At 45.8% G+C, this 21,191-nt stretch overlaps 1 protein-coding gene and 1 long non-coding RNA gene across 2 annotated transcripts in view; one reads left to right on the top strand and one right to left on the bottom strand.

Annotated features, from left to right (window-relative positions):
- The window catches only part of LDLRAD3 (low density lipoprotein receptor class A domain containing 3), a 273,212-nt gene extending 265,358 nt beyond the window's left edge, over positions 1-7,854 (bottom strand). Inside the window, exon 1 of the mRNA XM_061381148.1 lies at positions 7,714-7,854. Within this exon, the coding sequence (XP_061237132.1) occupies positions 7,714-7,759 (46 nt within the window). The 5' untranslated portion in view covers positions 7,760-7,854. The remainder of the gene's footprint in view (positions 1-7,713) is intronic.
- A 76-nt stretch (positions 7,855-7,930) lies between these two features.
- On the top strand, positions 7,931-20,875 carry LOC133226973 (uncharacterized). The gene is made up of 3 exons (XR_009729682.1): positions 7,931-8,352; positions 17,271-17,343; positions 19,510-20,875. It is a non-coding gene; the product is annotated as an uncharacterized LOC133226973 (long non-coding RNA).
- Positions 20,876-21,191: the final 316 nt, after the last annotated feature.

Below are 21,191 nucleotides of genomic sequence, written 5' to 3'. Positions count from 1 at the left end.
TAAGCCAACTTTTTCACTCTCCTCTTTCACTTTCATCAAGAGGCTTACTATTTCCTCTTCACTTTCTGCCATAAGGGTGGTGTCATCTGCATATCTGAGGTTATTGATATTTCTCCCGGTAATCTTGATTCCAGCTTGTGCTTCTTCCAGCCCAACGTTTCTCATGATGTACTCTGCATATAAGTTAAATAAGTAGGGTGACAATATACAGCCTTGACATACTCCTTTTCCTATTTGGAACCAGTCTGCTGTTCCATGTGCAGTTCTAACTGTTGCATATATATGTGTTTCTATACACACATATATATGTATGTGTGTGAATATATATAAAGACATATATATATACACACACACACACTAAGATATGTGTATATATACACCAAGATATGCATATTATACATATATAAATATACATATTTATTTGTATAATATAATTATACATATTTATCACATATATGTGTGCGCTAGCCTGCAATGCAGGAGATCCCAGTTCGATTCCTGGGTCAGGAAGACCCACTGGAGAAGGGATAGGCTATTTACTCCAGTACTCTGGCCTGGAGAACTCCATGGACTGTATAGTCCATGGGGTTGCAAAGAGTCGGCACAGCTGAGCAATTTCACTTTCACTTTACTTTAGCATATATGTGTCTGTAGGAAGTATGACAAGATAAAGAAGATTGCTGCCTACAGCCCCAGAAGAAATGTCTCATTAGAATCTCATAAGCCTAGAGTTACAAGAACCTTAGAATACCATTATATTTACCCCAAAATTTTATCCGGATAGCTAAAGAAGCAAGCTAGGACATGCGCCATCACCTCTGAAACCTTATTAAGAATGACCCATCCAACTTGGAGGGCATTATGTTTAGTGAAATAAGTCAAACAGAGAGAAATACTATATGATATCACTTATATGTGGATCTAAAAAATACCACAACTAGTGAATATAACATAAACGAAGCTGACTCACAGGGGTAGAGAACAAACTCATGGTCACCGGCGGGGCAGTGGGTGTAAGTGGGTGTACAAGGATGTATTGTACAACACAGGGAATATAGTCAATATTTTATAATAACTGCAAATGAAAAGTAACCTTTAAAAGTTGTATAAAAATAAAAATTTTAAGAAAAGAATGACTCATCCATTAAATATTCCCAATGACTGGATATCCGGGTTTGCCAAAGCCTTGTGACATCCACACAGTTGTGTTCTCATGAAGGGCATAGATCCATCAGTACATCTCATATTTAGGAACACAACGCCTCCAAAACCCCACTTGCTGGAGGAGTGCCTCTGTGCTTCCCAGCTCATGACAGAGGTAAACAACCCCATTTCCATCACTGGATCATTCAAGTCTTCAAGGGCCAAGAACAAGTTCTCCACAGCTCTGCCCGCCCTAGAGCACAGAGCCAGTACCGCACTAGAGAACAGTCAAAGACAGGAAGTCCCTACACACGAACCTTCAAGTTGCAAACTTTCAAAGATGCAAATGTGCATCTGGTTCCAACAAGGAACCAGGACTTGTGCCATCAATGTCAGTTGTGAGTGAAATTGCAGCTTGCTCTCCGTCTCCTATTGCTGACAATCCTTCAGCTCTACCATCTCCCCCCTGCCTCCCTCCTCCAGTCAGTAACTCTTCGTGCCTCTCCATTTGATGTCAGCCCCTGTATGGGTCAGGAAGATCTCCTGGAGATGGGATTAGCTACCCACTCCAGTATTCTTGCCTGGAGAATTCCACGGAGAGAGGAGCCTGGAGGGCTATAATCCACGGGGTCATAAAGAGTTGGACAGGACTGAGCAAGTAACACTACACCTTTCAAGGCATTGTATTGTAAGATTTAAAATGTTTATTTTTTGTGTGTTTGTTTTTTATGTATTATTTGTGTGAAAAGTATTATAAACGTATTACAGAACAGTATTACATAGCTGATTCTGTTAGTTGGGTACGTAGGCTAACTTCGTTGCACTTATGAACAAACTGGACTTACAAATACTCTCTTGGAATGGAACCCATTCCCATGTAGGGGACATACTATAAAGCTTCAAGAAGTTACCCAGAGACAAAAGGGAAGAAAACAAGACTCACAGGCTCAGGAAGCCAGGGCTCCCACCTGAAGAAGCCTTTGGGGAGAGGGTGTGATTTGAGGCTCCTGTGTCTGATGGAAGATAAGGGACACTTCTCTCCCTCCAAACCCAGCGCTGCTCTCTTGGTAGCTCCTTTCTCCCTGCGAACTCACACACAGAAGAAGACAGCGGCAGACACTGCACATCGATGCTGGTCTTCTGAAGAGAGGAGGAAGCTAAAAACTCAAGGCTGGCTGGCCACCACTGAACAAAGGAACCGGACAGCTAGGAGGCAGTGTCTTAAAGGAATACAAGAGTTACTAAGTGACACAGAGCTTAACTTTCAAAGGACTTCAGAGAAGAAAGTACAAGACGAAAATTTCTCCAAAGCTCACAGGCTGCTAGTACAGACAATCCCCTCCGCCCACCTAGAGAAGGAACTCCAGTTGTAAAAGCTTTTGAAGGGAAGGGGGAAGGAACCATGGGGAGGGAAGGGGAACCGAGAGAAACAATGACCGCTCTGTGGGGTGGAGGCAGGGGGACTTCCAGGGTGAGATTTCAACACGCAGCTCCCAAGGCAAACTTTCAGGGCGCTTCTCCTCCAGCTCACAGGGATAGTGAACCTCCCAAGTTTAAAAGGTCTTCAGGGAACCAAGTGGCTCTGGTGTCACCCACCACCTGCCTTTTACTTGCTTCCTCAGCCTATCTCTCCCAGGGGAATGAAATCCACAATCTCCAGCTTCACTTGCTTTCACTATCACACAAGAGCAAGAAGCAGGAGCGAAAGGTCAGGGCTGAGGCTATTTCTAGATAAAACCTATTTTCACATTGAACTTGTGGGGTTGCAGAAACAGAAAGCAGAAACCTGATGATGAAGAGACCCTTGGGAGGAGAAAACCTCTCTGAATCGCTGTATCTGGGAGACACTTCTGGATGAGCAGTAAGAATGCTCCAGATGTATGGCAAGGTGGGGAATGCTCACACCAGACCCAGGGTTCGCAACTGGGGTGCTCAAGCTGGGCTGATTCTCAAGGGAAATGTGGGAACGGCTGGAGACATTGTTGGTTGTCACAACTCAGGGGGGCAGGGAGAAGGAGGCTGCTTCTGGCACCAAAGACCAGCGGTGCTGTAAACAAGCTACAATACAAAGGACAGCCCCCCACAACAAGAAGCCCTCCAGTCCCAACGCCAACAGCGCCAGGCTGAGAGATGCTTCCCCATAAACCCCAGCCCTGCAGCCATCTCCGAAACCCTAACCATCCTATCTGAAATAGATATTTGCCATCCCTCTGACCGGGCAGTTATCCTGTCACACAAGTCTACTTGTCCTGTGTGTGTGTGTGTGTGTGCGCTTAGTTGCTCAGTTGTGTCCAACTCTTTGCAACCCCATGGTCTGTAGCCCACCAGGTTCCTCTATCCATGGGATTCTCCAGGCAAGAACTGAAGTGGGTAGCCATTCCCTTCTCCAGGGGATCTTCCCAACCCAGGGGTCAAACCCCGGTCTCCTGCATGGCAGTCGGATGCTTTACCAGCTAAGCCACCAAAAGTTTACTTAACCTGTGAGCAACATCAAACATCAAATACATATGACAGGCAAATCCTGTATCCTCAGAGTACCTGGCTCTTCTCCCAGCAGACGTTTTAAGGGCACTCTTAAGACCCAAAAGGTAGATTCTTTCACAACAATTACAATAAAAGCAACACACACACAGAAGCAGCCATGTTTAAAAACCTCCCCAGTTGTTAGGTAGATGCTGAGGCAAAAATAGCTGTACAGTTAGGACGGCCCATGCATTTCCAAAATATTCCAAAGAGAGAAAGAGGGAAAAAGAACAAACAAGATAACTCCACAACCAAAAACAGATTTTCCCCCAGGGCTCTCTCATAGCTAAAACCAGTTCCATCACTCTGACTTGTCTTCCATTTTTTAACTGTAAAATACCATAAACATGTAAGAAAAGGGGGGAAAGGTAAATATACAGTTTAATGAATGAAAACAAACCCCCATGTAACTACACCTCGGGTCAAGAAATGGAACCATGTCCAGTGGTATCTCCTGCCAGACATGCCTCTCCCATGCACAGAGCAAAAATATGGGCGCTATTTTGAAAGTTCTATCTTTACTCAAGGCCTGGGATTTATTTTTATGTATTTACCACAAATACCAACTGCTGTGACTGCAAAGTGAACAGATTTGGGAAGGGGGGCTGTTTATGGAAAGAAACTCAAGGATTGTTAATTCACAAAAGCACGTAGGGGGAAAGGCATGGAAGGATGCCCGGAAATAGGGCGGAAAGCCCAGACTGGGGGCCCAGAGAGAAACTCGAGTCAGAATCTGGCACCCTGGGTACGGATAATCTTTCACGGACCACAAAATGACTTCCTGTCACACAATATCGTTGGAAAAACTCAACGGAATCACGTGTTTCAAGGGCGAGCAAAGCATCTCACACGTAGGAGATGAGGGTCCATAGACACTGGGTTCCCTATTCTCTCCTTTCCCGTGAAAAAGGGGAAGGTGGAAAAGGCCATGACTTTCGTAGATTATTTGATTAGAAACTCTCCTAATTCCCAGTTCTCTAAACCCTTTCACAAAGAAGACGATACAAACCCACTTTCAAGTTCTTCTGGTGACCTTGGCAACGAGACACCTAGACCAGTCTTGGAGGCCCTCCCTCTGCTCCTGGCTCACATCCTGTGCCTCTCCGTCACTTATCACAAAGGTAAAGGCCGAAGTGGACTGTCAGGAAAAAACACCTCGCACCCCAGCAGGGAGCCTTCATCCGTCTCTTTGAAGACGAAAAGCAACAAGGTGTGTTTATTTGTACTTGCTGCACACAGCCTCATCGATGGGCCTAGGCTGCACAAAGCCACTCAGTTCGTTTAAAAATAATAATAATAAAACCCACCTGCTCACATCACTAAGCAGATCGCTCCAAAAGAAAAGGTCAACACCCACACTCCTGGGTACACACGGGGGAAATCAAGCCTTTTCACGGACAGGTAGAAAAGGTCAGGGAGTTCCTAAAAGGTCAACCAATAAGGAGGTGAACCGTCTAACCCCCACAAGGCCTGCCCACCATTAGACATCCTTCAGCATCCACGCATTTAAACCCACTGAGCCCACCTCGGCAAGGAAAGCTGGACCTCAAACAGCCTGAGCCTTTCTCACCGGATACATTAAAAAATAATAACGGTCGAAATCGATGCTTCACTTCCCTAACACAAACAGTAAAAACAAAGGAAGGAAAAAATATACACATGCATGCAAAGGTGTCTGAGAAGATTCCTGAAAAATAGAGGCCTCCAGATTGCTGTTGAAATGTCAGTGTCCTTCCAGTCCTACAAAGACCTGAAACTCAGACTAGGGCTCCGCTCTGACCCCGAGTTTCTTCACAGACTATCAAAGGGAGAAAGAAATCCAAAGTGCCAAAGCACTGGCATTTATCATCTTTCTTGTTCGATCAACTTCCCAAAAGAGCATGGAGGTGGAGGATATGGGACAGAAGGACAGGGTCTTTGGCCCACTACGAACTGACCTACCATATAGGCTTCAGGAGACGTGACCGGCCCTGTTCTCCGGTGACAAGTTAGGGCAAAGTGAAATCCCTTCTAGAAGGGTGATACTTAATATAACAGGAAAAATGCACACACTTCAACCTGCCTAGAGGTTTCTAAACTAGCAACTCACTGTAAAGGTGAGTCAAAACCACACGAGCCCAAGAAACACGGATAACAGAAAACCTGGTACCAGTTGGGACAGCTAGGTGTTTTGTAACTACCACCCCCCATCCTTCCCTCCCCACTATGACTGTTGTTCAGTCGTGTCCAACTCTTTGAACCCCATGGATTGTAGCACACCAGATTTCCCTGTCCTTCACTATCTCCTGGAGTTTGCTCAAACCCACTCTGACTATTCTACTTACTTTAGCCCTATTTTACACGTACACACATATTAACCAGTGCTGACCAGAGAAAGACAAAATTAACTGTACAGCTATTTTTACAGTGATGAAGACTCAACGAAAGCCACCCAGTACTAACTGGGAGATGCAATAAATAACAGTTTCTACTGGGCCGCAGGCAGTTCCCTGAGGACATGCACAAGACCTGGCTTCTGGACTGTCCTACTTGGGTTTTATCAGGGGACACACCAAGTCAATGCAAATAGAAAGCATGAATCTAGGCAGGTCTTTGTGTCTGAGATGTCCAGGAAACCTCCCAGTTCTAACAGCCTCCAAATAATCACTCGTCCCTACCTGTGACTGCCAACGCCCCCTGGAAACCCTCTCCCTGGGGTGGCTGAGTAGTTCAGGACAAACAGGACACTCTGACCCACACCTGGTTAAAAATCCACAGCAGCCACCAGCATTCCACCCTCCCTGGAAGCCGCAGAAAACCCACAGACATCTAAGCGGGAGTCTCAGAGGAGTGGGGATGATGTCATAGGTCTTAGAGTGGGGGAAGGCTACCCAGTGGATTCTCAGGATGGCCAGGACCAGGGACTCCAAACAAGGAGGAGGGTTTGTCTTTCCTAGTGCACATCTGGCAGGGAGGGGGAAGCCTGGAATTAAGTGAGGCTCAACTTCCCCAACAAATACACCCCCAAAGATACTTCCACCTCAAGTAGCTAGAAGTATGTGGGAGAATCGAGCATGAATTAGACATGTAGATGGCACCAACTTCAGAAAGTTCACGCTGCCCTGCCATCTACTTTCCCGTGCACCAGCTGCCCAGAAATAACTATGGGGGGGTCAAGGGCCTGCCGACCCTTGGAGGGGGCAGCTGACAGCTGTGACCAGAGGGCAGGGGCAGGGGAACAGCTCCGGGCTGGAATCTGGAGCGTGCCCACATCAGCAGAAAAGTTCCAGAGAACGTCACGCTGCTCCTGAAGACCTCAGGGTGCACACGCTAAAGGCGATGCCAGGTTCAAAGGGTGGCAGATGAACCCCGTGCCCTCTCCCAGGGCATCTTGCCGGATAGGGCGTCCACCGTAAGGCGAGTGGGGGTGATCAGATGATTTAAATAAATGTCCTGCTCCCAGAATCAGTGGGAAAGATGAATAATTCCCAGGTCCGGCCCTGCTTCATCTCCCTTTGCTTAAACCAAACAGTCCCAGGGAGGAATGGATGGGAAGGGCGATACCACCCGCCCGGCGGACCAGGTAGGAAACTGACGCACGGGGGTGCACACAAGACCCAAAGGGGCCCTGGGGAGGCTATCGCAGCACCCAGCACCCCGCGTCTGGGATGCTGGGATCAGGGAAGCGTTCTCTCCTCTCCCCACCCTTCTTCCTTTCTTCTACACAACACACAACACACACACACACACACACACACACACACACACGAACTCTCCAGCTACGCCCAATCGGGGCAGCTGCCGGGCTCCCCAGAGCCGGACTGCACACAAAGCCCCGCCCGTGCACACACCACACAGCACAAGCCGGCGCGCACGCCCACACAATAGGACGGCGCGCACCCCGCCGCGGCCCCTCGCCGGGGTCCCGGCCAGCCCGGCGCCGGGGTCCGCCCTCTGTGCACACCCGCGCCGGGAGACGCAGCCCGGGCAAGGGGAGGGGGCACGATCGCAGCCCCGCCGCCGCGCCCCGCGCCCCTCAGAAAGTTCTCCGGACGCCCCCCGACTCACCCGCGGCGCTGCTCAGCAGCAGGCACAGCGGCCCCAGCAGCCACATGGCGCGGCCGCCGCTCCCGCTGCCCGGCGCCGTCGCTGCCCCCGCGGCCTCGGCGACGACCCCGCCCCTCGCGGCGCCGGCCCCGCCCCCGCGGTCCCGCCTCCCGCCCGCCCCGCCCTCTCAGCCTGGCCGGCCTGGCCCCGCTCTGCGAAGTTTTCGCGAGCATCCGGGCCGCGCGCCGCCCGCGTCCTGCCCCGGTTGTCCAGGCTCAGAGAGGCCGCCAAGGGGGCCACGGAGGGTCCGGCCCTGGCGGCCGCTCGCCATCAACCCCCTCTGGCTGCGAGGATGTAACAGTCCAGGCCCGGTCCTCGCCTTCTCTTTCTCTTTTTCCTCCCACTTCTGTTCCTCCATCCTTCGAGGATGCAGCGCTCACCACCTCCTCAAGTCCCAAACTTGAATTCTTTACAGAACTAACTACAGAATGAGTTTACTCCAGGGAAGGAAAGAAGTTGAAAGAATTGGCCAAATGTTATGAGAAAGAAAATATATATATATATGTATGTATGTATGTATTATTTTTAGTAGCAATATGGAATACGAGGAGTGCTTCTCAAACTTTTCAAATGCATCCGACGCACCTGGACTCGGACTCAGTAAGTATTGGGTGGGGCCTGAGATTCTGCTTTTCTAAGAAGCTTTCAGGTGATTTGGAAACTGATGGTGAACCACAAGTGGAGTAGGCACACAGCTTTAGCCTGTGCTTTATTTCCTCTGGATCTTGTCTGCCTAGACCAAGGGACTTTGGGGCCCCAGTTTGCAGAAAAGGAAAGTAAATGTGAAAGTAGAAGCCCAAATACAAAAAGAACAGCTGCTCCAGTGCAGTTGGGGCTCCAAGACAGCACTGGTGACAATTGCCAGAGGATTTAGACGGAGGAAGAATCAATGACGCTTTCGGTGTCCACTCTCCAGCCCCTTCCTTCTCCAGAAAAAAAAAGCAAGAAAAAATGCAAGTCATCACCCCAAACTGGAAATATCCATTAACTGAGAAATGGATAAAGAAATTGTCTCCTGTCACTTAATGAAGCAACAGGTGCTGCTGCTTTAGTCACTCAGTCGTGTCCAACTCTTGGGACCCAGTGGATTGTAGCCCTCCAGGCTATACGGTTCTCTGTCCAAACAGTTCTCCAGGCAGGAATACTGAAGTGAGTTGCCATTTCCTGCTCCAGGGGATCTTCCTGACTCAGGGATTGAACCCCGGGTCTCCTGTACTGCAGGCAGGTTCTTTACCGACAAAGTCACAAGTGGCTCAACATGAATGAATCTCAGAAGTGTGCTAGGAGAAAGAATCCAGGCTCCAAGGGGGCATTCTGTATGACTCCATTTATAAGACATGAGGGATGAGGACAGGGAGGGAAGCAAAGCCATAGGGACCAAAATCAGCTCAGCAGACACCAGGATCTGGCCTGGGGAAGGACCAGTGCAAAGGGTCACAAGGGAACATTGTGGAGCAGTGAGACTGTTCTCAATTTGATTATGGTAGTGGTGGTGGCAATGGCACCCCACTCCAGTACTCTTGCCTGGAAAATCCCACGGATGGAGGAGCCTGGTGGGCTGCAGTCCATGGGGTCGCTAAGAGTCGGACACGACTGAGCAACTTCACTTTCACTTTCATGCACTGGAGAAGGAAATGGCAACCCACTCCAGTGTTCTTGCCTGGAGAATCCCAGGGACAGGGGAGCCTGGTGGGCTGCTGTCTATGGGGTCGCACAGAGTCGGACACGACTGAAGTGACTTAGCAGCAGTGTTGGTGGCTATTGTTGTATACAAGACATACATAACTTTATGCGTTTGTGAAAACTTAGAGAACTACATCCCTAAAACCCACACCTAAAGCAAGTGCATTTTACTGTGTATAAACCATACCTGTTTGAAGGAGCTGGGAGGGCATGGGTGCCGGAACTGCTAGGCAAGAGAAGTTGTGGATGGGATACCCACATTAGATTTGAGATGAACGGGAGAAACCACAGAAGATACTGAGATTCAGTGTCTTTGCATTTTAATTATCTGCTCTAGGCTGGAAATATAAAGGTTAAAGTGGATCAGGTCAAAATTTTAAAAATAACAACAACGGTTCAAGGTAATGAGAAAATGTGATGCCATATAGGCAAGTTGAGCAAGTTCCATATTACAAAGTACTTTGTTAAATATGGAAAACACAAACAAATTCTCCAAAACATTTAGCCTCTGGGGGTTTTCTTCTGGGGTCCACAAGGACTAGGGTGCTCATCTCATGGGCTTCAGAGAATTTTAAAACCCCCAATGTTTTATGCAAATTTCAAGTGTGTATGAGTACATACATTTTCCCAGGAAGTATGTTGGAATGAAGCCTCTGACCTCTGATAATGATACAGAAGAAGGCAAATAATTTCTCCTACAGCTGTTCATTTGCCTCCAAATATTAGAAATATGGAAGGAGGAATGGACCTGACCCAGTACCATCTTTCTTATTTCCCTGTGTTCCTCTGGGCACTTGAGCTTCAACTCTGTAAGTGCCTGGTTTACTTCCTGCCTCTCTGTCTCTGTCTCAATTTCTCTCTCTCCCCTCTCCCCCTGCCCCCGCCACACACACATGCACACACATTTCTTTTAAATATATTAATGTCTTTGAGACCATTCCAACTATGTAAAGCCCTCTTTACATTCCATGTTGTTTTTATACTTCTATTGAAACACTCTCAGCCTCCCCACCGTTTAAGCTGTTTAGTTCAATTCAGTTATTCAGTCATGTCCAACTCTTTGTGACCCCCATGGACTGGAGCATGCCAGGCTTCCCTGTCCTTCACCAACTCCCAGAGCTTGCTCAAACTCATTTCCATCGAGTCAGTGATGCCATCTAACCATCTCATCCTCTGTCGTCCCCCTCTCCTCCCACCTTCAATCTTTTCCAGTATCAGGGTCTTTTCAAATGAGTCCGTTTTTCGCATCAGGTGGCCAAAGTGTTGGAGTTTCAGCTTCAGCATCAGTCTTTCCAATGAATATTCAGGACTGATTTCCTTTAGGATGGACTGGTTGGATCTCCTTGCAGTCCAAGGCACTCTCAAGAGTCTTCTCCAACACCACAGTTCAAAAGCATCAGTTCTTCGGCACTCAGCTTTCCTTATGGTCCAACTCTTACATACATACATGACTACTCGAAAAACCATAGCTTTGACAAGACATACCTTTGTCGGCAAAGTAATGTCTCTGCTTTTTAATATGCTGTCTAGATTGGTCATGGCTTTTCTTCCAAGGAGCAAATGTCTTTTAATTTCACGGCTGCAGTCACCATCTGCAATGATTTTGGAGCCCCCCAAAATAAAGTCCGTCACTGTTTGCCCATCTATTTGCCATGAAGTGATGGGACTGGATGCCATGATCTTAGTTTTTTGAATGTTGAGTTTCAAACCAGCTTTTTCACTCTCCTCTTTCACTTTTATCAAGAGGCTTTTTAATTCCTCTTTGCTTTCTGCCACAAGGGTGGTGTCATCTGCATATCTGAGGTTATTGATATTTCTCTGGCAATCTTGATTCCAGCTTGTGCTTCATCCAGCCCAGCATTTCACATGATGTACAGTTCAGTTCAGTTCAGTCTCTCAGTCGTGTCCGACTCTTTGCTACCCCATGAATTGCAGTACGCCAGGCCTCCCTGTCCATCACCAACTCCCAGAGTTCACTCAGACTCACATCCATCGAGTCGGTGATGCCATCCAGCCATCTCATCCTCTGTCGTCCCCTTCTCCTCCTGCCCCCAATCCCTCCCAGCATCAGAGTCTTTTCCAATGAGTCAACTCTTTGCATGAGGTGGCCAAAGTACTGGAGTTTCAGCTTTAGCATCATTCCTTCCAAAGAACACCCAGGGCTGATCCCCTTCAGAATGGACTGGTTGGATCTCCTTGCAGTCCAAGGGACTCTCAAGAGTCTTCTCCAACACCACAGTTCAAAAGCATCAATTCTTAAGCGCTCAGCTTTCTTCATGGTCCAACTCTCACATCCATACATGACCACTGGAAAAACCATAGCCTTGACTAGATGGACCTTTGTTGGCAAAGTAATGTCTCTGCTTTTCAATATGCTGTCTAGGTTGGTCATAACTTTCCTTCCAAGGAGTAAGTGTCTTTTAATTTCATGGCTGCAGTCACCATCTGCAGTGATTTTGGAGCCCAAAAAAATAAAGTCTGACACTGTTTCCACTGTTTCCCCATCTATTTCCCATGAAGTGATAGGAACAGGTGCCATGATCTTCGTTTTCTGAATGTTGAGCTTTAAGCTAACTTTTTCACTCTCTTCTTTCACTTTCATCAAGAGGCTTTTTAGTTCCTCTTCACTTTCTGTCATAATGGTGGTGTCATCTGCATATCTGAGGTTATTGATATTTCTCCCGGCAATCTTGATTCCAACTTGTGCTTCATCCAGCCCAGCGCTTCTCATGATGTACTCTACATATAAGTTAAATAAGCAGGGTGACAATATACAGCCTTGACTACTCCTTTTCCTATTTGGAAGCAGTCTGATGTACTCTGCATATAAATTAAATAAGCAGGGTGACAATATACAGCCTTGATGTACTCCTTTCCCTGTTTGGAACCAGTTCGTTGTTCCATGTCCGGTTCTAACTGTTGCTTCTTAACCTGCATAAGATTTCTCAAGAGGCACATAAGGTGGTCTGGTATTCCCATCTCTTGAAGAATTTTCCACAGTTTGTTGTGATCCACACAGTCAAAGGCTTTGTTGTAGTTAATAAAGCAGAAGTAGATGTTTTTTCTGGAACTCTCTTGCTTTTTCTATGATCCAGTGGATGTTGGCAATTTGATCTCTGGTTCCTCTGCCTTTTCTGCCAGTTCTTTGGAATTCTGTCAAAAGCACAGGACCCTCAGCTTCCAGAAAATGTAATAGGATCCACTGCTAATTGTTCAGATCTCAGGGAGCCAATCCCAAGTCTTTTTTTTCAGTTGGTTTCATAAAAATAAAAATCAGAGTGCTTCATGGCTCTTATTTACCAAAAATGAGACACTCTGAGCTTGGATGTATGCTTCAAACATGGCTTCACATTGTTAAAGAAGGGAAGAGTTTTGTCTCACTGTGGTCTTTGGTAGAATGATCTATAGTTCTCATGCTTTTTCTCATCAACTCCTCACAGCAGCTCCAGCCAAATCACACATGAAAATAGCACAAACTAGACTTGAGCTCAGCTTCTTCTTCATTGTTCAGTCGCTAAGTCATGTTTGATTCTTGGTGATCCCATGAGCTGCAATTTGCCAGGCTTCTCTGTCCTTCACTATCTCCTGAAGTTTGCTCAAACTCATGTGCATTGAGTCAATGATGCCATCCAGCCATCTCATTCTCTGTCATCCCCTTCTCCTCTTGCCCTCAATCTTTCCCAGCATCAAGGTCTCTTCCAGTGAATTGGCTCTTCGCATCAGGTGGCCAGAGTATTGAAGCTTCAGCTTCAGCATCATTCCTTCCAGTGAATAAGCTTCTTCTTACCTGTGCTCCAGTTCTCTTCCTAGTCTGTGACTTTGGGCATATGATTAGACTCTCTGAGCTTTAGTTACCTTATCTGTAAAATGGGAATAATAAGACACCCTAGATCTTAGGGTTGCTGTCAGGATTCAGTGAGCTATGTGAAGTCTTTTGCACAGTACCTTGCCCATAATAATTGCTCAAGAAAAAGTAGATACTGGTGTGCTTGTGGTTACGGTTCACACTACAAGGCAGCTGCTGTGGTAGCCAGTCTCCACGATGGCACTCAGAGATCCTTGGCTTTTGGTATTTGTGCTTTCTGTAGTCCCCTCCCATAATCCCTTCCACACTGGCCTGGCTGACTCGTGTGACCAGTAGATATTGTGGAAGTGGCAGAGGGTACCCTTGAAGGCTGGATCACAAAGGACATAGCACTTTCTTCCTTGCTCCCTCCGATCCCTTGCTCTGGATGAAGTCAGCCACTGTGTTGGGAGGACACTCAAGAAGTCCTGTGGATAAGCCCACAGGGAGAGGGACTGAGCTTCCTGCCAACTTGGAATGAACCATCTTGGCAGCAGAACCTTAAGTCTCAATCGAGCCCTCAGATGACTGTGCCTGGACCAATATCTGACCAGCTATTGCAAGAAATCCTGAGCTGGAACCACCCAGCCACTCCCAAATTCCTGATCTACAGAAACTATCAGAGATAAGAAGTATGAATTGTTGTTTTAAACCACTGACTTCCAGGTGATTATTTAGCAGTAGATAACTAGTACTTCTGCCTTTAAAGCCATCCAGGGGATTGGCTCAATGATTCTATAGGACCTTATAAATGACTGCATAATTGGAAAACACTTTGAATTTTGACGGCTGCTTAGTAAGCACTCAAATGTTTGTTTTATTGTTATCATGGTTTATTCTGAAATTACTGTCATTATCATCGCCTTTTTTCCAAAGCACCTAGGCCACATTCAGACTTTAAAAAAAGGTTTTAACTCCAGGAAGAGTAAAGATGTGAGTAGAACTAACAAGCAGAGGAAGAGCCGCAGGACACCAGAGAGACAGAGAGAAACTACTTACAAAATGCTTACCGGAAACTAGTAGACATTCGCTTCATAAAAATCAAGGTAGATGGCCTTGCTCCCTTCCTCCCTTAGTTATTTCCTTGGCTCACAGTTTCACATGGGCGCCATCCTTCCTGCTCTATGCTCTCCCTGTCATTCATCTGCTTTTTGTTCCTTCTGGGATGTAAAGAAAACAGAAATTCGCTTGAGGATACAGTCACAGAAGGCTCGTTCCCCTCCACACGGAGTGGATGCTGGAATCTGCCGGCTGAGAGGCTGCCTGGTGGAAGAAGATGACTGCGTGCTTCCCGAAATGTATGCCCATGCGAGCTGTCTCCCCCATACCACGATTATCATGACGCGTCAGTCAAGTAAACTACTCCACAAGGGCTTTGGAGCAGCGTGACACACCTGGGCCCCTCGGTCCCCCCACTTACCAGCTCCGTGAGGCTGAGAAAGTCACTTTCTCTGTCTTTCAGAGTCAAATTACTCTGAGTGCCATTTTCCTGTGCAGTGGGCGTAACAGTTTTACCCACCTCCTGGGGTTGTTGCATGAAGCAGGAGGACTCACTGATTCCCTCACTTATTTGACAGTTGTTTAGAGAGAACTGTGTCAAACACTGTTCTGGACTCTGGTTTGCTGCTGTGAACACACCTTTCCTTGTACTCACAGAGCTCACAGTCTAACTGGGGAGACAGACAGACATCAAATTGACATGTAATACAGTGTCCTTTATCATAAGGGCTATGTGAGGCATTCAGCAGTTTCTGACTCACAGTCTTCATTTGTTCAGCCCTTATTTGCATTACTTGCTGAGGGCCTACATTTGAGGGGTAAGTAATACCAGGAAACATGAAGGTTAAAACTTCGAATGTCTGCAGGAGGCAACCTCTGAGATGGCCCTCAATGATCTTACTTCCTGGAATTCACACTTTTACGTCATTCCCTCCCTTGAATGTTGCTGGATCTAGTGACTCAGTTCTAACAAAGAGAATACAGCCAAAGTATTCCAAAACTGTGCTCAGTCACTCAGTCATGTCTGACTCTTGGTGGCCCTATGAAGTATAGTCCTCCAGTCTCCTCTGTCCATGGGATTCTCCAAGCAAGAATACTGGAGGGGGTTGCCATGCCCTTCTCCAAGATATCTTCCTGACCCAGGGATCAAACCCACATCTCTTACATCTCCTGCATCAGCAGGTGGGTTCTTTACCACTAGGGCCACCTAGATCATACCAACACTCAGGCTCCTGTTTCTTTCTCTCTCTCTCCCTGTCTCCCTCACCAGTTGCCAATTTCCAAACTGTACTATGGAAAGATTCAATTGGCAAGGAAGTATAAAGGCTTCTAGCGACAGCTAGTAAGGTACTAAGACCCTCAATCCAATGAACCCACCAACAACTGAATCCCGCCAATAACCACATGACTGAACTTGGAGGCAAATCTTCCCCTCAGTCAAGCCTTCAGATGAGATCCAACCCTAGCTGACTGTTTGGCTACAACTTCATGAGAGACCTTAAACAGAGGAACCCAGCTAACTGTGCCCAGATTCCTGACCCAGGATAACTGGAAGATTATATGCTTGTTGTTTTAAGGCACTAAATTTTGAGATAATCGGTTATAGACCAACAGATAACTAATACAAAAGCCTTACTGTAAACACTGAGTCTGTGAACATTCAGCATTATTGAATCTCACTTACCCATTAGCCTGAGGAAGGCAGTAGGAGAGAATTGTCATTAACCAAGTGTCTGCATCAAACATTGTATATTTATGATCACATCTATCTTCACAGCAATCTCTGAGTTGAATGTTATGATGCCTTTTGCACAGATGGGGAAATCTGAGGTGCAGAAGTGACTGGCCCAAAATAACCCACAAAGTAAACCAAGATTTGAAGCCAGATCCTTTTGATTCCAAAGGACTCCCACAATACCATTCTGAACCTTGCTGCCTTCTATAGCAAAACAACATCTTATTCATAAAACTTAGAAGGTGTGAGCAGCTTGAAAGGTAATGTGCTCACTGGGTTTGGGGCTAGACAGGTAGAAATGCTCAACACATCAAATGGAACTTGATTTATTATGCAATACAATTCAACTCCCAGAAAACTTTTCTAGATGTGTCTAATTATAGTAGTTTCCACACCCCCAAAAATGCTGAGTATGAGAGTTCTCCCAGCTAGAAATTAAAGTCATCCCAGAGCTGCCAAATGTATAGATATATTTTTAAATTGTCAGACTAATCTACAGAGAAATACTGCTGGGAACCAGCACAGTTCTTGTAATTCATGTTTAATAAAGTCACTAGCTTGAGGAAGAGAGATCTTCTGACATTTATAAATGAAAAATTTGTACCATCTGAAAGGATGAAAATTTTACCCCTCATTTAGAAAAAACATGCAGCTTGTTATTTATTTGAATGTCTCAGTTTTACTGCCCCTTGAATGAAGTTGTCTACATCCTTAAAAGAATTATTTTTCATTTGTGATCAGGCCTGGAACCAATGAACAATTATATGAAAAAGAATTTAACCTGAAATTTATTAACTGGGCCTTGTTGCCAGCTTTCATCACAGACTTCTTTTTTTCCTTTCTCAATTGGAAAGGGGGGAAAAGGTAGATTTATTAAATGTATAAATCTATTCTTGGTCTATCAGTTTGAGAGGGAAAATTGTCATTGAATTATATACAATAGACCTGTGGTGTGCAATATGGTAGCCTTTAACTGCTTGTAGCCCCAAATAGATATACTGAGCACTTGAAATGTGGCTATTATGATAGGAGCTAAGTAAAAAGCCAAACTGAATTTCAGGTTCAGTACAAAAGAGAATGTAAAAGATCTCAATAATATTTACACTGACCATAGGTTGAAATAAGGGATTTAGATGTATAGGTTTATATAAAATAATATTCAAATTAACTCCACTGGTATCTTACTACTTTAATGTGGAAATTTTAAAATTTCACATGTAGCTTGCATTTGGGGCTCACAACATATTTCTTTTCAAGGTAACTGATAATAGATGTTTTATCTGATGAATGACCACACGACATGTCTGCTTTCCTGGCATCATTGTTAAATGTAAGTTCACTTGAAGATCACTGACTTGAGAGAAACTTTTTTTCTCCCAGTTTCTTCATCTAAATAATTTTGTTCCCAACCCTTCTTAACCTTATATTCTGGTCATCCAAGTCAATGAGATAAAAGTGATTTTAATGTCATTATTTCAATATTACAAATGCACCACAGGGTCCAAAAGAAGGAAGGGAGGGAAATGAATAGAGAAGAAAGGAAGCGTCTTTTTAAACATTATGAACATTTGGCGCTTGGGTTCTGAAAAGTAAGATTCCAGTAGGGAAATTTATACAGTAATTAACTAACAAGCCAAAAGTGATAGGAGATATTCACTCAGTGATAAATGGGAGACAATGCTCCCATGATCTCCTTTCCTAAGTAACAGACTCTTTCATAGACAAACAGGTAAGCAGTGCTTTAACACAAGTACTGAGAAAAAAAAATCATCTGGAAGGTAAGTAGATTTACATTTTTAAACTGACATTATTGGAACATTCTTCCTGCACCATGAAAACTCTGCTTTAATAATTTACGTTGTTTTTCTCTGTTCACCTCAGCCTACTTCTTTTAAACACCTCTTGAAGTTAGATTCTTTGGGCTTGATTGATTTTAATGTTTAAAAGCTTAATTTGGGGGCACTGTTTGATTGCCTGATGTCTGGAGCTGATGCCGTGTGGGTTTGCAGTTCAGTTCTGGATGGCAGGGGTGTAGAGAAGAGGGATTTTTTGTGTGTGCATCTTTCAGTGAATTCCCACCTCCAGAGTGGAAGAGAAGGAATGAAAGGGACAAGAAAGGGAATTTTTTTTTTTTTTTTTTTTACTCTTGCCTGGAAAATCCCATGGATGGAGGAGCCTGGTGGGCTGCAGTCCATGGGGTCGCTAAGAGTGGGACACGACTGAGCTACTTCACTTTCACTTTTCACTTTCATGCACTGGAGAAGGAAATGGCAACCCACTCCGGTGTTCTTGCCTGGAGAATCCCAGGGACGGGGGAGCCTGGTGGGCTGCCGTCTATGGGGTCACACAGAGTCGGACACGACTGAAGTGACTTAGCAGCAGCAGGACCCTTCTACCTGCAAGTAATGAAAACACGGTAGAATTACAGGTATTGTTTGCTTCTGTTAGGCATTGGTCTTTAAGACCAGCTGGCACCTTTACCTTGTTATTCAAGCCATAAATCTGGGGATAAGGCTGGACTTCTCACTCACTTTTCCCCAACAATGTCAGTCACTGAGATTTGTAAATTCTACCTACTTAATGCCTCTTGAATACAACTCACCCTTCTCCTACCCTCCTGCCACTCCCTTCATTCAGATCAATGCACCTCAACCTGAGTTGCTTCAGCCTTCTTCTGACTGGCCTTCTCGGGTTTTGTTTTGCTGCCATTCAATCTGCTTAAAATTTCCATGGCTCCCTATTCCCCACAGGACAAGCTCAGACTTCTCAGCTGAATATATCTTTCATGAGCTGCTACTGGGGCTGTCATGGGGGTTGAGGGCAGAGAGGGGCGTAAGGGCGAGACCAGAGGAGTGGGCAAGAGATCTGGGGCATGTTAAGAAGTGTAGTCTTTATCCTATGCACAATAGGAAGTCACAAATGGTCAGTTTCAAGCTGGGTCATGCACGAACAGAGGTGCTCTGGTTAAAAGCAAGGCTTCTAGGATCAAACTTAGCTTCAAAGCCTGAACATGCCACGTTAGCTGTGTGTCCTTGGGCAAGTTACTTAACCTTTCTGAGCTGGTTTCTTCAACTGGAGAAGGGAGATTAAGACCCCATGAGATGGATACAATTATGACACTTAAATGAGGTTGTGCTCAGCTTACTACCTAGCACATAGTAAGCACTTGACTAATCATAACTAACATTACCACTAATAACTCTAAATCTTCCTACACTTCCTCCAAGAAGCACTCCATGAGCCCTCAAAACTGAGTTAAGCCTCATCCCCATGTATTCTTTTAACACTTTGTATTTTCCTTGTTGGTAAGACTTATGAGCCTGTATCTTAGTTGACCATTAATATGTCATTTCCCCCATCAGACCATGCTCTCCCTAAGGCTGGGAACTCTGGCAAGAAGTTACTTTGACATTTACTAATTCAACAAATACCTTAGATCACCTCCTACTTTGATTCACATGATCTCTTTTGTCTTATCTTTATTTCTACCTTACAGGTGAGGAAATAGAGGCTCAGAGAATCAAGCCATAAGTCCGCAGTGCTACAATCAGTGACCGTCAGAGCTGTGATCCGCCTCTGGCCTCATATCTCACAATGGCCAGCTGGGCAAGAGGAAAAGCTGAGAGCAGTAACACCCTCTAAAATGACCTTCCCAGAGCAGGACGAGTGTCCTCACTCAGCCTCACGAAATGGCAAAGTGAAGGAATAAAACATTTCAGCTGGAAAAACAATAGATAGCCAGAAATCAACCCCAATTCTACCAGAAGTCATAATTCCAGAAAACAGAACTACATACACAAACGGCAATATATTCCAAGATACACATAATAAAATCACCTTGGCAATGCCTATGCCCTTGTGGCCAAACCAGGAAGGGATTGAATTTAAAAGAGAACCAGTGAAGGCAAAAGGAGAAGTAGGAGGCAGAGGATGGGATGGTTAGATAGTATCACCGACTTAATGGACATGAATTTGAGCAAACTCCAGGAGACAGTGAAGGACAAGAAAGCCTACTGCAGTCCATGGGGTGCCAAAGAGTCAAACACTCCTGAGTGACGGAGCACACAGCTGGAGGACTTTTACCCACATGAGCCCATCCAAAGAGGTGTGCCTACCCACCTACAAGGTTCAGCTCCGTGCCACATAGCCAAGAGCCTGATAGTGGTGAAACGCCAGAGTAATTACAATGAAAATTTCCAAGGGGGAAAGATCAGGTCGTGGTAATGCTAGAAGCTGTCTGCACAGGCCAGTTGGCTCAGCTCTCTCAGCATGGGGCCAATGAAGCCAAAGTGGAGGCTGATACTGTTGTGGGCCAGTTGGCTTTGCCCTGAAGGAAAAAAAAAATGTTCTCTGGTCACTGGCTAGAATCTTCCTCCGGCTCAGTTGTCCTGCCAGTGCCAGTATCCGGGATCAAAAAAGGCTAGGGCAAAGCACTCTGGAGAACCTACTGCTAATCTTGACGAGCAGGGCTGACATTCAGGCAGCACACACCAGTACAGAGAGCTGACTGTTGGGATAAACACCCTGAGTCTCCTGAGTGTCCCTCACATCGCCCCAGGTGCCCAGCTCCTCCCCAAGGCAATAGTGAGAAGTGGCAGAAAAGGAAGAGAAATATAGAAGCCACCCAGCTTCCAGTACTGGGGGGAACAATCTGATGTCACAGAGTTTACTAAATGTGTAACCAAATGAGGCAATGTTTATCAGTTTGTATGTTTCTAGATTTAAATAAACTATCAAATGAGGGCAAAAAATGTCTCAACATTCATCTTGAATTTGAGTTCCAAAATTAGTCTTCCTGAGAATAGAAACACTTTTCCATAAAAACCACAAGTAGACACTTACTGAGAGTTTTCTTAGTTGGGATTCCCCCCAACAGCAGAGCTTGAGACGAGGACGCAGACCAGGCGGTTTCATGGGAGGTGATCCCAGGAAGCAGGGAGGGAGTGAGGCCAGAGGGATGACAGGGGACAGAAATCAATACAAGGAGTATTTGTTGAGCTGGTTAACACTCTGAGCAGCTGAGACTCACCCCTCGTGTGCACCCTCTGGGATCCATGGAGACCACACCTCAAATTATTTCTCTGAATTCGGAAATGAGACATTTATGCACGGACTCCTGTCCCTCGTTGGTTGTGTTAACCATGTGAGCTTCCCAATTGTCCCACTTTGGAAAAGCTC

Source organism: Bos javanicus, chromosome 15 (genome assembly GCF_032452875.1).
Source record: "Bos javanicus breed banteng chromosome 15, ARS-OSU_banteng_1.0, whole genome shotgun sequence".
Lineage (NCBI taxonomy): Eukaryota > Metazoa > Chordata > Mammalia > Artiodactyla > Bovidae > Bos > Bos javanicus.
The sequence above is the reverse complement of the archived record's forward strand: the minus strand, read 5'-3'. Positions and strand labels throughout refer to the sequence as shown.